The 21,469-nt window shown below is 52.2% G+C and overlaps 6 protein-coding genes across 8 annotated transcripts; 3 read left to right on the top strand and 3 right to left on the bottom strand.

Annotated features, from left to right (window-relative positions):
• Positions 1-393: 393 nt before the first annotated feature.
• Positions 394-8,918, bottom strand: LOC131205934 (ras-related protein Rac1-like). 3 transcript variants are annotated; one of them, XM_058198250.1, is made up of 3 exons: positions 8,796-8,918; positions 4,871-5,649; positions 394-601 (listed from the first exon to the last, which is right to left on the bottom strand). In XM_058198250.1, the coding sequence occupies exons 2-3, from the start codon at positions 5,433-5,435 to the stop codon at positions 570-572; spliced, it is 597 nt and encodes a 198-aa protein (XP_058054233.1). In that variant the 5' UTR covers positions 5,436-5,649; positions 8,796-8,918; the 3' UTR covers positions 394-569. The 3 variants fall into 3 exon arrangements, 2 of the variants coding, with proteins under 2 accessions (XP_058054233.1, XP_058054234.1); XM_058198251.1 differs by lacking the exon at positions 8,796-8,918 and adding an exon at positions 8,425-8,533; XR_009156775.1 differs by lacking the exon at positions 394-601 and adding an exon at positions 1,157-3,912 and having other exon boundaries at positions 4,081-5,649.
• A 995-nt stretch (positions 8,919-9,913) lies between these two features.
• LOC131216489 (EARP-interacting protein homolog) lies at positions 9,914-11,195 on the top strand. The gene is made up of 3 exons (XM_058210999.1): positions 9,914-9,973; positions 10,035-10,594; positions 10,656-11,195. Exons 1-3 carry the CDS (start codon positions 9,932-9,934, stop codon positions 11,188-11,190), a joined length of 1,137 nt encoding a protein of 378 aa, XP_058066982.1. The 5' UTR covers positions 9,914-9,931; the 3' UTR covers positions 11,191-11,195.
• Positions 11,196-11,349: 154 nt separating this feature from the next.
• Positions 11,350-14,348, bottom strand: LOC131209740 (splicing factor 3B subunit 2). Its single transcript, XM_058202875.1, has 2 exons — positions 14,259-14,348; positions 11,350-14,183 (listed from the first exon to the last, which is right to left on the bottom strand). Exons 1-2 carry the CDS (start codon positions 14,274-14,276, stop codon positions 11,472-11,474), a joined length of 2,730 nt encoding a protein of 909 aa, XP_058058858.1. The 5' UTR covers positions 14,277-14,348; the 3' UTR covers positions 11,350-11,471.
• Positions 14,349-14,999: 651 nt separating this feature from the next.
• Positions 15,000-16,956, top strand: LOC131206531 (innexin inx2-like). The gene is made up of 3 exons (XM_058199112.1): positions 15,000-15,352; positions 15,453-15,644; positions 15,716-16,956. The coding sequence occupies exons 1-3, from the start codon at positions 15,103-15,105 to the stop codon at positions 16,441-16,443; spliced, it is 1,170 nt and encodes a 389-aa protein (XP_058055095.1). The 5' UTR covers positions 15,000-15,102; the 3' UTR covers positions 16,444-16,956.
• LOC131206530 (uncharacterized) lies at positions 16,946-19,560 on the bottom strand. The gene is made up of 3 exons (XM_058199111.1): positions 19,447-19,560; positions 18,298-19,309; positions 16,946-18,233 (listed from the first exon to the last, which is right to left on the bottom strand). The coding sequence occupies exons 2-3, from the start codon at positions 19,298-19,300 to the stop codon at positions 17,047-17,049; spliced, it is 2,190 nt and encodes a 729-aa protein (XP_058055094.1). The 5' UTR covers positions 19,301-19,309; positions 19,447-19,560; the 3' UTR covers positions 16,946-17,046.
• Positions 19,561-19,923: 363 nt separating this feature from the next.
• On the top strand, positions 19,924-21,440 carry LOC131216680 (uncharacterized). Its single transcript, XM_058211235.1, has 2 exons — positions 19,924-20,742; positions 20,814-21,440. Exons 1-2 carry the CDS (start codon positions 20,013-20,015, stop codon positions 21,341-21,343), a joined length of 1,260 nt encoding a protein of 419 aa, XP_058067218.1. The 5' UTR covers positions 19,924-20,012; the 3' UTR covers positions 21,344-21,440.
• The last annotated feature ends 29 nt before the right edge of the window (positions 21,441-21,469 follow it).

Consider the following 21,469-nt stretch of genomic DNA (forward strand, 5'->3'; position numbering starts at 1 on the left):
ACCACAAGCAACCGACACGGGACCCGTACGGGTTAAGCGCTAACCCTACCGCACGGCCGATCACGACGAACTGCGTTCACGCTCACACGGAGTCGAGCTCCAAAGCTAGATATTTTGTGGCGTGCGATAATGTGATATTACTGCTCACGATAAGTGCTCACTCTCTTACCGGGCAGCAAGTTTGTTCACTTCGTGTGCGGTTTTGTCCAAAGCGTAAAGCTTTCGCCTCAGAGCTTTCGCGTTTACGATGTCCGACGGGGCCGGCCAGCAGGGGCACGCGTTGGGGGTATTTAATTGAAAAGTAAACGGAATAATTCGCTACTGCAGTCGCTACGATGGTTTTGTTGAACAATATATTATTAGAAGAATGTTTCGCACCATAGCTTACTGCGATGCCTTCAACAGAAACAATTAAAATCTAACTGTACGCGTAACGTTAGGAATGATTTGAATTTGGCTCTAAACACGAATACATTGAACGGTTCTATTGGTTCTAGGTTGTGCCGCAAAACGGCTGTGCCATCGTCATCCGGTCCGGTGATCGCCTCCATTGGCCGTCCGGCCGTTGCTTAGTAGGAACACAGACGCCACAACGGATGGGCTGCATCGAGTTCGAGCGGAACGGCCAGGTTGAAACGAAAGGAAAGAAGTTACACATTTTAGTTTAGTTATGCAAATCAAAGGGTCACTCTAATACGAGAGGTTCATAGGATCGAGGAGTGAGGGACAAAGTTGAAGCGCGTTATTACACTCACAAAACGGGGGCGGGGGCCGAGCGGTGATCAAGGACGACCGACATAAGAAGGACCCGTCAGGATCGTTGCGCAATCAACGCGTTCCGAGTTCCGTAATGGAATTGTGTGATGATGATGAGAATGTCGTGCACGATTGATGATGATGAACGGTGGTCGCTCGTAAGAAAGTGCAAATCATCAAATAATGGGTTACGTCAGGGGTTTGCGATTTCCTTTTGAAACTGACTGAAGGACTGTACTGAAAACAAAAAAATAAAAATAAATTATTTCAACATAACCAACCAAACAGAACTGAAACCGGCCAGATCGAGTACACTAACTAATCAAAACCATCCGGAAGATGTCCCGGTCAGTGCCGGACAACGACGGATACAGAAAGCGCCAAGAAGCTGTGTTTACCGTTGGTTTTAGTATTTTACCTCTGTTTTATTAATTACTCAATAATAATAATAATAATCATAATCATAATAATCCATTACTTATTAAAAAGTGTTATATCAATCATCATCATATCATATTCTTTCTCTCTCTAGTTGCATTCTCGCGCCCTGTCTCTCTCGCACCTCATCGTCTAACGGATCCCTTTTCTGATCCAAAGCTTTCGGGTTTTTTCACGATTGAAGAAGGTCCAACGACGCACTTTCTTAGTGTCCTTCTTTGTCCCCGATAGAATGTCTGCCCATATAATATATGTTTTTGGAGGGAAACAGGAACAGATGAACAGTGGGCTATATAATGATTCAACATTGCCAATTTTCGTTCTGCTTCTCCCTGTCATCACCGTCATCGTGTTTGTCGTTTTGCTATAGTCTCTACTCCCTACGAGCGTTTGGGGTCACTATTTAAAATACAATTTCGAAAGCACACCGCACATTTGCCACAAAAAGGACGCACTCCGACATGACTCTCGTTTGATTGTGTGGCGGCCAGTGTCGCGTGTGTAACGTTCGGAGTACCTTTGCCACCTTTGCTGTGGGCGCGTTTGGGGTCACTACTAGGGCCGTCGCCGCCGATGTGCGTTTTTTATGTGTACCTCTTCTGCAGGGAGGAGTCGCTGCTAGTCATCTCTGATATTCTCGTGTATCCTTCTTTTTTACTGGAGAAAGGTTTAGGGCGCGCGCATCGGAATCAAGTTATTGTTTCTCGGGTTCCTCTCTCTCTCTCTCTTTCCCATCGGTTAGTTTTTTGAAAACAAAAACGCAGGAAAAGCGCACGCATGTCTCGCAGGCCTACCTAATATTAATATGCATTACACTTTGTTATAAAGTTTCTATTTTTTTTAAAGTTCCACCACGTACCTTTCGCCGATAAGGATGATCTGTTAGCTATAATGCACATCCCTACCGAAAAGATACGATCATTTATTTAGGTTTTCGATTCCTATATTTCTTTCTCTCTCACTGTTACATCTATTTGGTTACGGATTTTTTTCGCCTTTTCTACGAGTTAGAGCGATTCTCTGTGTTTTCCGTTGCGTTCCGCTCGTGCACAACAGTCATCCACGCTTCCACGCGTAGCCGCGCAAAGCAAACGGAAAGGGCCTCCCCGCCAGAGGTCGTGCTTTCTTAGCCGGAACGTAACGAAATGCACACATGTACAGAAAAGCGCATTTTCTCAGAGACAACAAAACATCTATACACTTTTACACAGCGACAAAAAAACAGGTGAATAATAATTATTACGAACGGGGCACGAACTGTTTGTAACACTCCCCCAACACGTTCTCTCTTATTGCTCAAACGGAAGCCAACTGAATGTAGTTTATCGATTCTAAACCAGGGTTTGTTTATGCTCAGGTGAGGGATGATGCCGGAAAACGAAAACCATGGAACAACGGAACGGAACCGCGTGCGTAAGTTTGTCGCGGGACGAGGCACAACAAGTCCGTGTGATTGCGGTATGATAACTAACGCAGGAATAGGTGCCGCGCGTTCATAGCGAAGCAATAGCTATCGTTTTGTGTGTATAAATTAGAAAAAACGACCACAAACTGGTGGCACTTTTACCGAAAAAGAAGCAAAGCGCTTTAATAAATGGCACACAGCCTGCCACCTCCCTTCCCAGCCACACACAAACACACACAGGCAGCACAATTGGCCAAACACTTCTGCATCCTGCACCGTGGTCCCGTTGTTCCACGTGTCCGCGTTTCTCCCATTATCGACGTATCGAGTTCGAGCTGTTCGAGTTCGGTTGACTGACGATATTTCGTGTACTTCGCCTCCCTACACACCTATCTTACATAGTTTGTTTGATTTTGGGTTTGTTTTGTATATTCTCCTCATTTCGCGTTTGCTTTTATTCCGTTGGTTGCAAAGAGCCTGACCGGGGCCTTGACACTAAGAACTACTCCATTTTCTCTCTACTCTCGACAATCGGTCTCCTCGTTTTTTTAATGTGATCCCCCTCGATCCCGCTCCCGTTTCTTCCCCCTGTTAATCGCGGCCTTATATAGCGGAAGAAACCTACCCTCCCTCTGCGTCGTCCTCCCCGTGTGCGACCTTTTATCTTCTTTGAGAAGAATTCTACAAGGCTCTCCTCGACTCCCGACTTCTCCCGACGACTCCGTATGTTTTGGAATTGTTGTGCAACCAATAATCAATTGCAGGCATAGATTTTACAATATTCAAAATATAAAGAAAGAAAAGCATAGAAAAATTGTAACTAACAAAAAAAAGCGCTCGGCGCCGGATGATCGTTCCTTCGAACCTCAACAATTTAAGGTCAATTAACTAGTAAGAAAGAAAAAAACAATTCCCTCATGATTTCCTTCGTCGGCTCATTACTGACATCATGATTCCGAGTTGCATTTCATACCCTTGACAAAAATGATATGCCTAACTTTATGATAAGAACATAGAATGAAACTTTGGGACGCTGCGCAACGAAACATGGTCACCGGTTCGCTAATGTGTGTGCGTGCATGATGTGTAGATGTGGTGGGACAATTCTTCGCTTAAGTCTACGCCAATTCTTTGAGGAGCTGAAATGCAGTCAATGGCCGACGAGCGTGTGATCGATACAAATGTTTTTTTTTTCGATCGCCTTGACGTAGCCATCATCCCCGGTGGTCATCATCATCTTCAACATGGTAACATTTTTGGCCAATTTTGGTGGAGGTTTGCCAATCTTTTAGTTGATTTTGATGAACGCAAATCTGAAAAAGAGCAACAGAGAAACACAACATAAGTGTCGGGTCAAATGAATGCTATTCTTTTCGTGCTTCAGTAGAAAGCGAACGTAGTAACGTTAGTAACCGGGAACGCAGCGGGAAAGAGCAAATTTAGTGAACCGATTGAAGGTTGGTTGTTAAGATCGTAGTTACCTTTGTGAATGAATCAATCGCCTGTTGTGGGTCCGTGTCACGTTGAAGATGATGATGTTCCGAAGGAATTCGGAAGACCTTTCAATTTCCCGGTAACGAGTGCAGAAGCACCTAATAACCACACAAACACAAGCACTTACACCCCCTCACACACTCATTGCGCAATCTATACCATCAAAATACGAAGCGGCACCGGACATTTGCTAAAACAACGCACAGGAGCATACGCCTGTGTGTCTGGACCAAAAGTGGACAACAATCTTCTCTCAATCATTCCCCGATCGGTTCACATCCATCCGGCACCGATTGCCGATTCCCACAAGGGTGAAAACAAGATGTCACGGAAATGTGAGGATGGTGGCGGTGATGATTGATAACGATGCGTGGAGAATTTTGCCAAATTTTCTATATGCGTTTTGCGTCGCCATTTCCTGGAGTGTCGTTTGTCCCTTTCGACCGATCGTTTCTCGCGCCCTTGTCCTTCTGCTCCACTCTGTCCACGCCCGCCCAGGAATCGGGAATCTGGTTGCGCGCGACCAGAAGGAGCAATCCGTGCGCTTTCTGGGCGCGTTATGTCGTCGTTTGTGCATACCGGTGCATAGGGAAAGGGGCCACCAAATCGGTCACTTTCGTGGGGAGAAGTTTTCAAGGGAGGGAGAGCTGCAGACAGGCAGGCGGCAGTAAGGTTGAGAGAGAGTCAGAGAGTGAGTGAGAGCGAGAGTGGTGTAGGTTGTTTGCTACACGCGCGGCTTAAACGAAAGGAAGAAGGACGATCTTTAGAGGATGTTACACTTGGGTTTTTTCTTGGGTGGTATCATTGGACACAGCACCGCCCGGATCGCCTCATCGAACACCGTCTTGAGGCCCTTCTGCGTGAGGGCTGAGCACTCGAGGTACTTCACCGCTCCGATCTCCTTCGCCATGGCCAACCCCTGCGGGTAGGTGATTGGCGACAGCTTCTTGTCGCGCAGCTTGTCCACCGTGCCCTTGTCGTCCCGTAGATCGAGCTTGGTGCCGACCAATATGATTGGTATGTTGGGGCAGTGGTGGCGCACCTCCGGATACCACTTCGCCCGCACGTTCTCGAACGAGGCCGGATTGACGAGCGAGAAGCAGATGAGAAAGACGTCCGTCTGCGGGTAGGACAGGGGCCGTAGCCGATCGTAATCCTCCTGGCCGGCCGTATCCCAGAGCCCGAGATTGATCGGTTTGCTGTCGACCATCACGTTTGCCGAGTAGTTGTCGAACACGGTCGGTATGTACTCGCCCGGGAAGGCGTTCGTGGTGTAGCTGATCAGCAGACACGTCTTACCGACCGCACCGTCACCGACGACGACACATTTGATGGCTTGCATGGTATTGCGTTTACGCTGGCGAAACGGCGATCACGGCGTGGCAAGTTCGCTTCTCACGGGGGGGCCCTTTGCACCGGAATCCGGAGCACCACCACCTGTTATCAAGGTTCCGTGTCGCACCGAGCGCGCGTTTGTCTTGTGATTACTTTTGCTGTCGCTGCCTCGGGCCAACAGGGGAGCGGAGCCGTTTTGGAAACAGTGGCAGTGGAGTAATCTGGAAAGAGTCAAAATATATCATATTAGCAATGGGTTGATAATTTCCATTCCGACAAATACACTATGAACACTTGGATGAGTTAAGTGAAGGACCAGGGGCAATCCGAATTGCAGTTGCGGCGTTCCGAAACATTATGTTGTATCATTGTATTCGCTCTATCAGCGAATACGTGCGTGACTTTCGAGAACTGCCCTTGAAAGTGGCGGGGCGACGCACACAAAGATTTGCACTATCTGCGCCGTGTTCCTTTGATTTAGCTGCATGTCGCACATTCATTTTTATCCACAACAAAACATACGACACTGGCCACGGAACCATGTCGTTTGGGTCGTCATTTATCCGTCCGCACTGCACCTCGAGAACCTTATCGGCAGCGATACCACAGTGAAACGGGCTGGAAAATACAACGGATCGCTTACCGAAAATACCCCAGCGCACACTTCGAGTCTTTCCGTAATTTTGCAACCAGATAACAAGCATCTTGTTTTTTCTCCGATTTCACCGTATTCCGGCCCGGTTATCAGATAGCCCATATCGACAGATAAGCATATAGGTGGGGGGAGAGGGAGAACTTGATATTAACGGGAACACGGACCGAACACCGCCGATCGTGCACGATGCCAAGAGGGACGCAAATGACTTGCAATCCCATGTGACGTGCGGTGGTGGGATAGTTTTCGGTTACGATTTTCTACTGTGAGACCGACCGACGTTCTCTCCACCAAGCGTCCTCCAAAAATAGGCCACACCGAGCTAAAGTAAACACAGATCGCACGCACGGTGCACGTCTAGTGCGCGCAGGTGGTGGCCAAAGAAAACTCCGTTACTCCGTTGGATCCAGGCATCATTGTTAAGACGGTCCTATTCCGGACGGATACTACGCGATTGCGTGTGTTCGTTGATCAATTGACGAAAATTAGCTTCCCCTCTAGATCCACCGCATTCCGTCGGTGTCGGCGTCGTTATTCGTCTTTGACCTCCGGAAGGTACTTTGAACCTTCTGTGCCCGACGATCATGTTTAATCAACGTTTTTTTATGTTATAATCAATCCGTCCCCGAAGCACGTTCCCGACGGCTTGAGTGCATCTGAATGTGGACTGATCAACAATATGATTCAACCGCACTCAACCGATTTTGATGATGAATCATTACTTCCAACCGGTCGATGATGGTGGTGGTGCGGCCACCGTTACTGTCGCGCCAGCCCGCTCCAGCGAGGGTCCTAGGGGCGTGCACAACCCACATCGTAATCCTCGCACGCGCGGCGCGCGCCACGCACAAAATGGGGTTCGGCCGCGGCGCTCTCTGCTGCATCTAATCAGAGCGGATAGAAACCATCCACCGTCCATCGCCGTGGGGCGGAAGTGAAAGTGCGGCGGGGATTTCAAGCATCGTCCCGCATCGGCTCCCCGCGTTTATCGTTTGAATGTCGCTTTCACACCATCAGGCAGTCGATTTTGTGTCCGGCAAAGGGTTTTGAGTTGGCGCGCGGATGCGTGTGCAACCCACCGTCGTGCAAATCATGGACGTTGTTTCTTTTCCCTCCTATCCCCAACAAAGCAACCTTCGTTTCATGACGGTCGTCCCACTTGAAAACATGCCACGGATGCTTCAAATCCCGTGTGTTGTTGCTCCGTCCTAGGCCAACCTCGGAGCTTCGATGGATCTGCTGCTGACTCAACTGACCCATTAGCATCATAAAACACTGTTGCTGCTCACTGGGCATGCAAACTGGGTGAGTTGCATTTCGCGTTGGCGATCGTCTTCTTAGCAACCCCCCAGACGTCGACCGCCTTGCAACCGCGGCTCACGGTGAACTAGATTGGTGATGGTGCAAAATCCCAACACGCTGGATTCACGTCACATTCACGTCACACATCGACACTCAAGGATTGACCGTGATCATCGCACGCGGAGCAAAAAATAAATCTTCGGCTCTTTTTCTATCAAGAACAAAACACCCACACAAACGCTCTCTGGTCGCCCGCCTGATTGAATGTGAACGACGCCCGCGTTTTTCCGACCAACAACAACAACAGCATCCGCAGCATCAGCACAAACACGCACACAGAAACACATGCACGCACGGTTCATGGCGCTCTGTCCGCGTGGTTTCGGTATTCCGTCATCGGCCATATACGGGGGCGCCCTCGCCAATGCCTCCTCCGGCCAGCCGTCGTAAACCGATCGCCAGCTGCCAGAACGAGGCCTTGAAAGACCGGAACTGCGGCGGGATGTGCTGGATGGCGGTGGCGCTGAGGTGTTGTAGAATGGAACAGGTCAGGATCGTGCGCGATCGGATCGGGCAGCCGCGACCCTCCCGAACCGGCCGTGCGTGACTCCACCGACCGATTCACAGACATCTCTGACAGCGGACGTGCACTACCACCAGCGCAACCATCATCGCAGTCATCATCACCAGTCACGAGTACGTAGAAGGCGAAATCTCAATTGCCAAATGGTCCGCGCCGTTCCTACACCCCCTCGGCGGCAGCACCCAGTTCTGTTCCGGAACGCGAAAACCTTGGGGACCACTCGGGCGTTCCGGCCGCCACCACCGCCGCCGCGTTCGTGCGTGCGTGCGTGTGCGTTTGCGAGTGTATGGGTTATTGGACGGCCAGCAACAGCAGCAGCAGCGGTAAACCTTGCGTTGTGTTTCACTTCCACCGTGGCCGTTTGTCACCGCACCCCCCCCGCGTATCGCACCCTCTTGGCCGATGCTTTCATCAATCGGGCGAAGAAAAGAGGCAAGAAAAAAAACACTCACTCACTTTGCTTCTTTCTTCGCTGCGGTGGTTGCTACGATTGCACACTCGCTCTCTCGCTCTCTCGCTTTCGCAGTCGTTCTTCTTTTTTCCTATCGCGATACTGACTGCTGCTGGCTGGTGGTGCACCACAATAAAAGTGCCACCCCACAACGTCTTGGCCGACCGATTTTTACGCACCGCACCGACGGATTATGATGACGACGATGATGAGAGTGTGTGTTGATTTGTGTTCCGTTCCGACGGATCCGACCGAAAATAGCAAAACGCGCACCGCCGGAGAGAGAGATCGGGCGTGCCTTATCTGAGGGGGGCAGGGTGCGCCTTTGACGCACCGTTCTGGCCCCGGAATTCACCCCGTTCGTCGCGTTACTCACAATTGGTGTGTCACAGGATATCGCAGCAGCCCGTTTTTCTCACTCTCTACTACTCCCAGTGCACGGGTTTAGTAGCCCTCTTCTTCTGTAGAAATGTACTGCTGCGCGCGGGGGGTGTTGAATCGGCACACGGCAAAATGACTGACAATCGGTCGAGTCGACGAAACCCGCGAGGCGTACGTCGTTCGCCGGGTGCGAAAGAGCCGGCGCGCCATTGCTGGCACGTGCACGAGCGAGATGCGAGACAGGAAAAAGACTACGGCTTTCAATTGACGCTTCGCCCAGCTCGATTCCTCGACGATGCGACGAAGTGAACGCTCGATCAAGTGCCGAGCAATCGATTCAGATTTGAATGTTGAAGGGAAAATGATCGTTGAAGAAGGGAAAATCGAATTGGCTCGGTAATAACTACTAATTATAGTAATGATAATAGTTAACGTAAATTATCTTTCATCTTACGAATCGAATCATTTTTCTAGCAGCTTTTATCGAGTTAAAGTTTCTTCATACTCATCATTGATTATGTCAAATTATGATGTTAAAAAGTACGCTCACTGCGATTTAGTACGACAAGGAGATGGGATATTAACTATGTGATAGGGACAGTGACCACCACATGATCATTTTGGGCCAAGCAGCGCAGGACGATCCACTACGCGTGCGAAATGAGAATCTCGCGGAACAGTCGCGATTCGGACTACAAAAACAAGGCCTTCCGCAGCATCAACATGACGGCAATCTAAATCGTTAAATCTACACGCCACTTCCAGATGAAGAAAGATCATTGCATCGTCCGACTGGAACATTAGGACACTGTCTTCGTTGCCTGCCAAAAATTCTTCATTGGCGACGGCTTCATCAGTTGTTCGGATCAGCTAAAAGACAAGCTCCTTGTCAGGATTGTAAATTACTTCAATTAGGGGCCTTCTTCTTCCTTTGAAATAGGTTTCTTTATTTCATCATTCGTTTGAGATAACAAAAATCGCTTTTTCTTTCGGTTATGCGGCAAAACAATGAACCCAACTTTTATTGTTTCGTGTCTGAAATGTTTCCAAAGGGTCTTCCGTCAACGAACGTCACATTTAAAAGCAAAGAAACGTAAACAGAACCGCATCGGAGCAGGCCGAACGAGAGATATGGAGGAAAACAATTCGCTGGTGTACGGGTTGGAGTTTCAGGTAAGACCACCTGCGACAACAATGCCACCAATGGCGTTAACACACTCCGACACAATTGCAGGCCCGGGCGCTCGCATCGCAGCAAGCGGAGAGCAACGATGTACGGTTTTTCGTCGCGACGCAAAGTCTCAAACCGAACAATCAGCTGCACGTTGTGGATCTCAACGAGGACAGTTCCGCGCTCCATCCGCACATATTCGCGCACCCGCTGGGCGAAGTGTGGAAGCTGACCGCGAGCGCCCACAACCCGCGGCTGCTAGCCAGCTGTTACAGTGTGCTGAAGGGTGGCACACAGATCGTGATGCAAACCGCGCTCCTGACGCTGCCGGAATCGCTAGAATCGAAAGACCCCGAGCAGGAGTTTCTGACGTTCGCCAGCGTGGAACAGCTGGCCACGGAGGGCTACGGGAGCGAGATACGCACGACCGAGTTTCATCCGAGCGACGCCAATCAGCTGGCGTGCGTGGTGGACGGGAAGATTGTGCTGTTTAGCCGGAGCGAAGCCGTGACACGGGTGGCCGCGGAGATCAGTGCGAAGAGTGTGCCAAAGTTCACCACCGGCCGGTGGTCACATTTTCACCAGGGCAACCAGTTCATCGCTTTGCACGATTGTAGCGTAAGGTACGTATGGGACACTTCCCAGCGGACAGTTCCTAGATTTGACGATACGCCCGGTCCGCAGGTCCTACGATGTGCGGGATCCGAATCATTGCGTGTGGAGCATCGAGGAAGCCCACAACCAGCTGGTGCGGGACTTGGACTGCAATCCCAACAAGCAGTGCCACATCGTGACGGGCGGTGACGATGGTGTGCTGAAGGTGTGGGACTTTCGAAACACCAAGGAACACGTGTTTGCGCGCAACGACCACCATCACTGGATCTGGAGCGTGCGCTTCAATACGTACCACGATCAGCTGCTCCTGTCGAGCGGCAGCGATGGCAAGGTGCTGCTGACGTGCGCCGGTAGCGTTAGTTCCGAGGCGCTGGAAGGCGGTGGCAGTAGTGCCAGCGGGGACCCCGCAGAACCAGGGGACGGTGGCGATCTGAAGGAGCACCTGGCCGACGGGCTGCTGCACACGTTCGATCAGCACGAGGACTCGGTGTACGGCGTCGAGTGGAGCACGGCCGATCCGTGGATGTTTGCGTCGCTCAGCTACGACGGCCGTATGATCATCTCGAAGGTACCGAAGCAGTACAAGTATCAGATACTATTGTAGGAACTACGGAGTCGGACTGAAAATAAAGCATTCCATAAACTGAACTTAAACTCTTCACTCATTCCCAATGGTTGCTATGTTACTCTACATCACTTCGCTGCTACTTTCTTTCGCGCATACTTTGATCGAATGATTCGGGGTGGCTATTTGGTACATACCGCGCTTTTGCTCACATTTTTATTGGGCTAAATAATCGGCGCCGGATCGGTGGCCGCAATCCGCATGACGCTGAATTAAAAAAAAATCGGGGGAAAGTAGGACAAAGGAGATTCGGGGACCTCTTAGAACTTGAACTCCTTGTACTTTTTCGACTGCTTGCTGGTCGTGTCCGTTTGCTGCCGTTTCCGTTTGGACTTTTGCCGGGCCACGTGCTCGGCCAGCATATCGGAAAGGTCCTCCTTCTGCAGGTGGCTCTGCTGTTCGCGCATCTGCTGCTCGTAGCGCTGTGCCATCGCCTCATTGTCCATGTCCAGCTCGGATGGATCGAGCGCCAGTTCGACCATACCTTCCCGATCGACACCGCCACCACCACCGCCACCGCCACGACGGGCCCCTGGCGGTGGTACACCCGGTGGCCCGCCGGCACCACCACCACCGGCCGCTCCAATATCGTACACGTGGGTGGAGGCCATCATCGCCCCGCCGATGCGCTCGTTGCGCTTCTCCGGCAACACGTGGTACAGAACCGGCGTCTCGTTGTCCTCCATTTCGCTCTCGATCTTCTTCTTGCGCAGTTCGATCGTGTCGGGCGTTTCCATGCCGGCCGGTACACCGCTGGTCAGTCCGGACGGTGTCACGAGTCCCTCGGCCGGCGTCACCAGGCCACTCTCGTCCGGCTGGGCCGCCAAATCTTCGCCCTCGTCCTCCTCCTCCTCGGACGACTCTTCCGATTCCGACTCGAGCTCACCCCAGACCGTCCGATCGATCTCCTCCTCACCCATACCGCCCTCACCGTCACCGGCCATCCCGAACACGTCCCCGTACAGTGGCTTACCGCTCTCGTCCACCGGTGGCTTACCCCAGCCACCGGCGTGATACCCGAAGGAGCAACCCTCCGGGATGGGTGCATTCAGGCCGGGGATCTTCAGGTTCGGGTAGCTCGGCGGAGGCCCGTAGCGCTGCTGGGCAATCAGCCACGGCGGCGGTATCTTGTGGCAGGCTGGCCCGATCGGCATGCCGAGCGCAATGCGTAGCTCCTCCGACAGATCGCCCGGTTTCTTCTCCTTCAGCCGCGTCTCAAACTCCTTGCCCTCGTAGTACAGATCGCCGTGGATCGTCATGCGTGGCTTCGTTTGCCACTTGAAGAACGCGTCGTGCAGCTTCTGGTAGTCGATGTCGATCTTGCCCATCTTTGGCCGCGCCCGTTCGCGCATCTTCGCCTTCAGCGTCTTCGCTTCGTCCTTCTCCTGCAGCGAGGCCCGCATCTCCATGATGCCCGTCTTCTTGATGAACGCCGGCAGATCGAACGGCGGCTTCTCGATGCCGCGCTTGCCCTGTAGGTACTTACGCTTGAAGCACCAGTGCCGCGGCACTTGCACCGTGTTCCGGTGGCTCTTCAGCTGCACCAGTAGCTTCGGGTCGCGGGCCGTCACGTCGTGCATCTCGACCACGTCCGGGCGCGACACCAGCTGCTTCAGTTCGGCCACACTGAGCCGGGTCAACTTCTTGAGCTTGCGCTTCGAAATCTTCTCCTTGTCGTCCTTCTCGTCCCGATCGCCCAGATCGTCGTCATCGTCGTCCAGCTTGTCGGCATCGCTGACCGCCGCTTTCTTGTCCGCGGCCGCCTTCTCCTTGTCCAGCTCATCTGCCCCGGCCCGGAGCGCGTCCCGCGATTTGGTGTCCAGTTTAAAGATCTCAAACACACGATAAAACTGCCGGTACATCGGGGCCAGTTCGGCGATCGTCAGCTTCTCCGGCACGTACTCTATCTCCACATCGTCCACCGAGGGCCCGCTGTCTTTGGCCGCGCTGGCTGGCAGCACTTTCGTCTTCTTCGTGGTGGCTTTCTTCTTCCGGAGGGACACTCTGGGGGCGTCGGCGTTACCGTTTGGAGTGCTGCTTTGGTCAGCACCTTCACCACCGCTGCCGCCGCGGCCATTGCCGTCGTCGTGATGGGAATCCTCTCCGTTTCGATCTTCACCCGAATGGTGGTCCCCATTCAGTTCGTCCCCGTTCTGTTTCGACACTTCCTCCCCTTCGCTTTCCGGTGCAGCGACCCCATCGTCCGTTTCTTTCGCTTCCGCTGCGCCGTCCTCCTCGGGATCTGTGTCGTGAGCGGCCGTGGCCGAATGGTGGCCGGTGGCTCCACTCGGTGGCGGTGGTTGCTGTACGCGCTGCTCGTGCGCTTTGGCCATCTGCTCGCGGCGTGCTTTTCGATTCTCCTTCTTCCGTTTCTTCTTCCGCCGGTTCTTGTCCTGTTTGTCCACCACCTTTACTCCACCCGGAGCCTGGCCATCGTATTCTGCTCCCTCGTCACCCATCATCATCATCAGCGAATCGTTGCCCATGTCGTCCTCCGAATCGATACCGTCCGCCTCGAGGTACGCGCTCATCATGGTCGCCTGACTGCCCGCCACTGTGCCACCCCCACCTGCGCCGTGTATTCCACGTGAATCCTCATCGCCACCCAGTTCTTGCGTTCGGATCGTTTGAAGGGCCAGGACGTCCTCGAGCGCTTTCGGTAGAACGAGTTCCGAGGGTTTTTTCATGCCGTCCTCCGGGTGGTCCAGCTTGAGTGACATCAGCGACGGTGGCACTGGTGGTGCCAGCAATGGAGCCGATGGTTCGTCATCCTCCAGTAACAGCTGCGGGTGTTCCGGCGGTGGTTCCAATTCCAGGACCCCACCAGCCAGCAATTGTTCGTGCTCATCACCCTCCTGTTCGTCGTTTGCTTCCCACCCACCGCCATCAGCCGAGTCCGGCAGTAGTCCACTCAGCAGCATTTCCGACGGTGGCATCGGAGGTGGCGGCACAAGCGATCCGCCATTTGTTTGCTGTGCACGGAACGGAGCAAAACAAACGGAAAATTAGCGTTCGCCGTCCCCGATGAATCCAGCGGCACTACCTACCTCCAGGTTGTTGTCCATCGCCGCCGGGTGCCAATCGGAGCTCAATGTTGCTGCCGGAACACGGAAATGTAGCACACTTTTTGCACGATTCCCGACAACACACACCGCAATCGACAATTTTTATCGACCGAACGAAGTTGTTTGGATTTCGATCGTACGCGACTGACGTTTACTGTGCGGAGGTGCCAAAGCGATGGGCTTCGTTCGCGCACACCGACCGTGCCCGAAGGGCAAACATGCCCTTCGGGAACGTATGGTGGCTCCGTTCGAATGGAGAGGAATGTTTACGTTATTTCACGCTGGACCTTGGAAATTGTCGAAAAATACTGTTCTGTTCTGTCCTAATTCGTTATAGAGACATTTGATCGTAGTAGTTTGTCATTCGCCTCTGTCGAAAAAATACACTTGAAATGGGGTGCGTACAATTTTGCCCACTTTCCGATGCAAAGCCGGAAAGAAGGCAAGAAATTAGCTTTCATGGTGGGGCCTGAGCAAAAGGCTACTGGATCTAGATCTTTGACTCTTGCATGAGCTCCAACGGACGGACACAAAGTTGTAACGTAAGCAACGAATAAGAGAACTGTTATTTCTTTTGTTGCTGGACGAACGTGTGCTGCGGGGGAGCTGGGTCAGTTTTCTTGGTGTGTTTCGCTTCCCGGAATTTTGCTCTCGCGCACTACTACACTCTCCCGCGGAAGAATCCATCTTTTGTTCTTGTAGCCGACGCGTCGTTCTCAACCAACGGCGCATTATATTTCACCGGGTCCGCACTTTCTGCGTTGCGGAACCGCATTCCGATTTTTGAAATATCCGTGTTAGTCGTGCATATTTTCGGCCCAACGAAATGATGGAACTAGCTGGAGCCCTACGGGGCATGCTGCAAGTTAAACCGGTCAATTCGACAGACTTCGTGTGGCGTCTGCATTCGCGTGGAACCGTCTTTCTGCTGTTGATTGCGTCGCTCCTGCTGTCGATGCGCCAATACTTCGGCAGCCCGATCGACTGTGTTACCGGCCCGGGGGATTTGTCCGCTTCGACGATGAACGAGTTCTGCTGGATCATGGGAACCTACATCAGCAAGGACCCCAACTTTGGTAGGCTTCCGTTTTCGTGTGGGAATCAACCGGTAGTAAAAAGTGAGGTTATTGTTCTTCCATGCGTCATACACCCGGGATGCCTACCGCCTACCAACAGTGCTGGAGGGTACGGATTTGGTGAAAATTGGCGCCAAATTGGGCCACATTCCGGAGCACGAACGGTCGTACCAGAAGTACTACCAGTGGGTCGTGTTTATACTGGCGTTTCAGGCCTGTCTATTCAGCGTGCCCAACATCCTGTGGAAGATCTGGGAAGGCCGACGACTGGAGTCCCTGTGCGAAGGGCTAAGTATGTGGGGGCCCATTTTGGCGCCTCCAGACCGTTATCTCATCCACGTCTTTTTTCTTTTCTCCCACCAGCGACACCGATTGTGCCGGACAAAGTGAGAATCTCGAACAAGAAGAAACTGACCCGTTACTTTGCGCGCGAATGCGACCATTCGTTCCGGAAGTATGTGCAGCGCTACTGCTTCTGCATGGTGCTGAACTTTGTCAACGTGCTGCTCTGCATCCTCTTCATGAACATGATCTTTTCTGGCTTCTGGATGAACTACAGTCCAGCCGTGACGGCACTGCTGTCGTTCGATTTGCCCTCTTGGAACCATTACAACTCGCAGATGTTTCCAAAGCTGGCCAAGTGCGACTTCCACTTTGTGGGCCCGAGCGGCTCGAAGCAGAACCGCGACGCACTCTGTCTGCTGGCATTGAACGTGGTTAACGAGAAGATTTTCGCGTTCCTGTGGGTCTGGTTCATTTTGCTGGCCATCGTATCGATCATCAATCTGGTGTACTGGGGCCTGTTGCTGTGCAGTGGTGGTATGCGCGAGAGGCTGCTTTACTCGACCGTGCAGCCGATACACATGCCCCATGTTCGCCGCGCCCTGCACGGGCAAGGCATCGGCAAGTGGTATCTACTGTATCAGGTGTGCTGCAACCTAAATCCACTCATGGGCCGCGAAATCATCATCGCAGTCGCGAAGATGAACACCCGTGATGATCCTGAGCACACGTACCAGAAGCCGAAAGTATCAGAGGCCGATTTTTTCCCCGACGATCTGGATGACATCGATGAAGACCTGGATGTGTGAAGCGGAGGCATCCATCGGATAGCATTTTTATGAAACACATTTTCCTCTTTCTCTCTCTTTCAAAATATTGTCGATAGAATGTAACTAACATCCGCGTTGAGCCATAGGTTCATGCGTGATATTTATGATAAGCAACGGTAAGATTTATCTTATCTTCACAAGTGCCTCCCTACGCGGACGAGAACGAGGTTGAACATCGTTCCCCACGCGGCTGGTCGGTTGCCATACGGGCGCAGGACTCCAGCAAGAACCAACCGCATCCGTGAACGGTAAAATCTGAAAAATACTCAAAAGAACTACTAGGCGCACAGCTCGCCAGTTGAATTAAACGCATCGACGAACGACAGCGTGAACACAATACAGGGATCTAGTGATCTTTGGAGAAACATTCCTTTCTATTGCACATTTGTGCGTCGATTTTCCCATCACATTACTTTTTTTTTCCAATGAAGCTAATGTTAAATGCATGTGCCACAAGGGACGTTACACGAAAATATACCTTACCATTTTGGTAACAAATTGTTCTGACTTTGTGTCTTTATTTCATCATTCACTTGAACGTTACGCAATCCAGATTCGGTGCCCCGGCAATTATTTCCCACATTAATGTACTTTCGTTTTCACCATGGCCACCGCCATGCGGTGTGTAGGCGCGTCTTTTCCAGTGGGCTCGTGTCCCACCAGTACCACCATTAGCAACCCGTTGAGGGACAGTGCGTCGTACAGTGTGCGAATCCACCCGTCGATCTGCTTCGCCGTACCGATTTTGGCGCCGTCCGCTTTTTCCGATGCTCCAGCTGGTCGTGGCAGCTTAACGTATCCGAGGTTAAAATCGTATTGCAAACAATCTGCGGCCAACTTGTTGACCGTTTTATCACCGGTGTGCTCTCGAATGAAAGACAGCTGCTGCTGTTTGGTGGTAGCGGCCGACGCAGCGACCCCGTTTTGTAGCGCAACCCCAAAGTAGGCCTCGAAGTGCTCCAGCTCGCCACTGTTGGTGACGATCGTCGATCGCTTGTTGCGCTTTTTCGCATGCGCAAACAGCGTCGAGGTGATCTGCTTCTGCAGTTCCGACTCTGGTTCCTGTTGCTGCTGCTGCTGCTGCTTCTGCTTTGTCTGCTTTTGCGCCATTCCTTCAAACTGTTCGGGACTGGCAATGCCCACTTTGCTGCCGGTGGACGAAGACTGCGTGATGCTGTGGTAGTGCTGGCGATCCTGCAACCAGCGGTCACCCCAGTACAGACTTTGGGACAGTTTTGCCTTCACCAGATCCATGCAGGCAGTGCAGTCTTCCACCGGATTGTGCCCCGCAGTGTCGCATTGAATACTTTTCTTGAGGAATACTTTCGCCAGCAGTTGAAGCTTGGACTTGTGGTTCGGGTTGCCGGACAAATTGTACACGATGCTAGTGTCGATCACGTACGGATGTATCATTTGCATCGCATCGAGATCGCTGTTCAACGAATGGCCGACCAAAATCGCATCCGGCGGCAGCAGCGCTCGCAGATCACGCTGCACGTCTTCAAGTCGCTGCGTCACGGAGTGGAGCATTTGCTCGGTGATGCCCGAAAACCGGGTCCGGTAGTCGACGATCCGTTTGCGCGGTTTCACCAACTTATCGTACAACACGGTGCCCGTTTCGTCGACGATCGAGATGCGCGTCAGTACCGAGCTACCGTCATCCGTCCCGCACATCTCGCAGTCCACTCCAAACATGGGCGACTGCGGATTGACCGGTTTGTAGACAATGCTCGTCGTCACGTAGTCCTCGTATACGTGTTGCAGTGTTCCTGGAATGGAGCGAAGGGCACGTTATTCGAAAGGTCGCACAGGAGGGAAAGCTGGTGCACTAACCGGTCAGTGGCAGCGGAAACCCCTCGTTGATCATTTGTATCGGGGAGAGGAGCAACAGCGTGCGCGGAAACCGATCGCCAGCAGGCAAATTCATGTTACTGTAATCGGCACCACCCGCCCCGGGATGCGGCGAGGCTATGTTGGGGAACACGCTCTTCCGGATCAGCATGTGGTCCTTACAGGTTTGCATAGCCGCCTCGAGGGAACCATACTCGGCCACGAGAATGTCCTTGTGGGTATCACTTAGCGGTACGCACGCCATTTCGTCAACGATCCTCGACGTCGGACAAACGACCTGCAGCACCGACTGGGTGTCAAAGATTGTCTTCGCACCGTCCACCATATGTTCGCGCAGTGACACGTAATCTGCACACGAGAAACCCTCCACGATCAGCACCGCCGTGTGGGTCACCCGAAGGGACTTCTGCACCGTAGCCCAACGCGGCTGAGTGAGGTAATCGGTGCGGAGCAACGTTTGCATCAGCAACGCCTGGATGTCGTCGAGTAGCAATGGAATCCGACGCTCGTTCGGCTCGCGGTCCAAGAGCGCATCTTCGCCGACTGGGCGCAGCACAATGCGTGGCGAGTGGCGCATTGTTTTCCTCTGGTTTACGTACGCCTTGAGGGTCCGGTAGTCGTGCGCGCCAATTGAAAGCGTCTTATCGCTCTCGAGCACTTCCTTATCGGTGGCGTCCGTATCGACTTTTCTCACTCGCTTTGCCTCCTCGGACCCCGGACACGGCGTCTGGAGGTCGAATGGTGTACGAGTTTTTGCCAAAATCTGTCGCAGCTGATCGCCGCCGTTGCTCTCGTCAGCGCCTGTCCGATTTACGCTTGCCGTTGGTACAAGGTTAACTTTGTTCCGTTTTCCCACCTCTTGCTGCTCGTTCAACATCATCACAGCGGACAGCGCGACCAGTTTGCGCTTCTTGCGCTCTTGGCGAAGCTCCTTCTTGCTCTTCACCACATCATTAACACTGCTTGACGGAGGCTGTTGCAACATTTATTGTGACTGTAAGTAGAGGAAAGAGCGTGACCATGCCGCAGAGGCGATTTTAGTCCACGGTTCCACTACAAACACAACCTCCATTATGGGTCAATTTTTGCTGAGTACGTAAACATCGCATAAACAATGTGTTGTATACATACCGATCGCGGTGCAGCGGGGCAATTCCACACTCCAGTTTCTGGATTCTGGAGAACGCAACTTTGTAAGTAAATTGTTTAAAGTTTATCGCACAACGCGAGAACACAGGAAATCACGGGAAAAGGAAAAATGTGCGCGGTAATGTTTGGAAAGTACTTGTCAGCTACGTGGTGCTGTTTATGGAGGTGGGTTGTGGCGTTACCATGTATCTGTTACCAGTTAAAAAGTACAAACATGCAGTAGAATATCATAAAACATATCGTGGCGAAATGTTACTTTTCACGAGGGTTCGTGATTAGTTTCAAAGTACCATTTAGGGAGAGAGACACAATAAGCAGGGGCTCAGGCTGGCTTGAAACCACACTAGCTGCAGGGCCGCTCGACCGCGGCAGACCGTTTGACGTGAGGTTGTTGATGCAACGCCAAATAATCAAAGCAACCGTTTTCAGTGTTTGGTGTGCCAGAAATTCACCGGGCGTTTGAAGAATTGTTTTTTAAGGTGAATCGACCGACAACTAAGCCAAATGAAATAGGCGATTCTAAGGCAAAGACAAACACGATCTTCAACATGGAAACGGAGGCCGATCTTGTGAAAGTTCTGGCCGCATACCGCATAAACAATCAGCAGCTGGTCCGAGGAATCCAGCAGTGCAAACTGAACCTGCGGCTGTCGGAAGAGCGGTTCAACGAAACGAATGCCTGCCTGCTGGAGGTACGCCAGGAGAACAAGTTCCTCCGCGAGTCGCTAAGAAAACTTACGGACCAGCTGAAAATGATCACCAAAACAATGGTGTCGGTTCAAGACAGAACGGAAAGCATTTTTCTGCAAATAAATCAGAATCACGAGCTGGCGGAAACCAGCGAGCTGCTACGACAACCCCAAGCGCAGTACGTGTACGATAGGCGACGGTTGGAAAGACCACCCGTTAGCTATGTGGATACCATACCGGAGGAGGAGCACGAAGAAAGCGTGCCAGCGGACGACCCGTCGAACGCCGTAGCAAGTGTTACGATTAACGAAACCTCGGAGGAGGACGACCTTGGCCGTGAAACGGACGTGACCATCGAGCCACCATCCGCTTACGCGCACTACACGTCCGACAGTTCGCTGATACAGCGGTTGCACCTGAAATCCAAAAGCAACAGTTTTGATGAATCGTTCGAAACGATCGAACCTAACCGTGTGTTAGAGGTGTGCCGGCGCAGCCAGGAGCGCCGGCGGCTGTATGCCGGACTTCAGGAGGGCCGACAGTCCGATCACACTGCGCTCGATATGGACTGCGAAGTCAACGACGATGGTATGCATTTGCGGGCGATCCCCTGTGTCATTGGTTTTCATGTCTCCACAACGTTGGTTCTACTTTTGCAGCTGACAAAACGGCCAGCGATACGACACTGCAGGCAACGATAAAACCGCGTGACGATGCGAGCGTAAACGATATGACCGTCTTCAATCCGGATGACATGATGAAGGTCGCTTCCTGCAGCACTCCGGTAGTGAAAAATCCACGTTGTTCTGGGCCGCAGAAAGCTGAATCGGATTACCGTATGCAATTCCTGCTGGATCACCCACAGCCGGTAGTCGTGTTGCAACCACTCACGGAAAACAACCTCAAAATGCACGAACGATCGATCGTCCAAAATCTGGACCACAACACCACTACCCAGCGACGCACCAGCAAACGGACTCGCTCAAACGCGACCAGAACTATCAAAAATGATAGCCGGCGGCTGGAGGAGGAGAGCGCCCAGCAGAGCCGTTTGACGGTCAAATCCGAACAAAGCTCGTCCACCGAAAATCTCTCCGACTGTTCCTATCGATCCGGACGACCGAGGCGCAACGCGGCACCGATGAATATGCGAGAGGCGAATCTGCACACCAAATTACGGCGCGAGTAGCGCAGCCGGGGGACGACCGATATACACAGTGTTCTTTCATGTTTGTTTCTATGCTTTGTTCTTAAGACCCTAAGTAAGCAGTTAGTTTCGCATTATCCCACCCAGCCCACGACAAAATGCTGAAAC

Source organism: Anopheles bellator, chromosome 1 (genome assembly GCF_943735745.2).
Source record: "Anopheles bellator chromosome 1, idAnoBellAS_SP24_06.2, whole genome shotgun sequence".
Taxonomy (NCBI): domain Eukaryota; kingdom Metazoa; phylum Arthropoda; class Insecta; order Diptera; family Culicidae; genus Anopheles; species Anopheles bellator.

Bases quoted from the DNA above. Each gene is read 5' to 3' on its own strand.
- LOC131206531 (XM_058199112.1), top strand. From the start codon at position 15,103: ATGATGGAACTAGCTGGAGCCCTACGGGGCATGCTGCAAGTTAAACCG. The intron at 15,353-15,452 runs GTAGGCTTCCGT...GCCTACCAACAG, and splicing joins CAGCAAGGACCCCAACTTTG to TGCTGGAGGGTACGGATTTG. The intron at 15,645-15,715 runs GTATGTGGGGGC...TTCTCCCACCAG, and splicing joins GTCCCTGTGCGAAGGGCTAA to CGACACCGATTGTGCCGGAC.
- LOC131205934 (XM_058198250.1), bottom strand. From the start codon at position 5,435: ATGCAAGCCATCAAATGTGTCGTCGTCGGTGACGGTGCGGTCGGTAAG. The intron at 602-4,870 runs GTAACATCCTCT...AACTCGATGCAG, and splicing joins ACCCAAGAAAAAACCCAAGT to CCCATCCGTTGTGGCGTCTG.
- LOC131216489 (XM_058210999.1), top strand. From the start codon at position 9,932: ATGGAGGAAAACAATTCGCTGGTGTACGGGTTGGAGTTTCAG. The intron at 9,974-10,034 runs GTAAGACCACCT...ACACAATTGCAG, and splicing joins TGTACGGGTTGGAGTTTCAG to GCCCGGGCGCTCGCATCGCA. The intron at 10,595-10,655 runs GTACGTATGGGA...CCCGGTCCGCAG, and splicing joins TTGCACGATTGTAGCGTAAG to GTCCTACGATGTGCGGGATC.
- LOC131206530 (XM_058199111.1), bottom strand. From the start codon at position 19,300: ATGTTGCAACAGCCTCCGTCAAGCAGTGTTAATGATGTGGTGAAGAGC. The intron at 18,234-18,297 runs GTTAGTGCACCA...GCTCCATTCCAG, and splicing joins GTTTCCGCTGCCACTGACCG to GAACACTGCAACACGTATAC.
- LOC131216680 (XM_058211235.1), top strand. From the start codon at position 20,013: ATGGAAACGGAGGCCGATCTTGTGAAAGTTCTGGCCGCATACCGCATA. The intron at 20,743-20,813 runs GTATGCATTTGC...CTACTTTTGCAG, and splicing joins CTGCGAAGTCAACGACGATG to CTGACAAAACGGCCAGCGAT.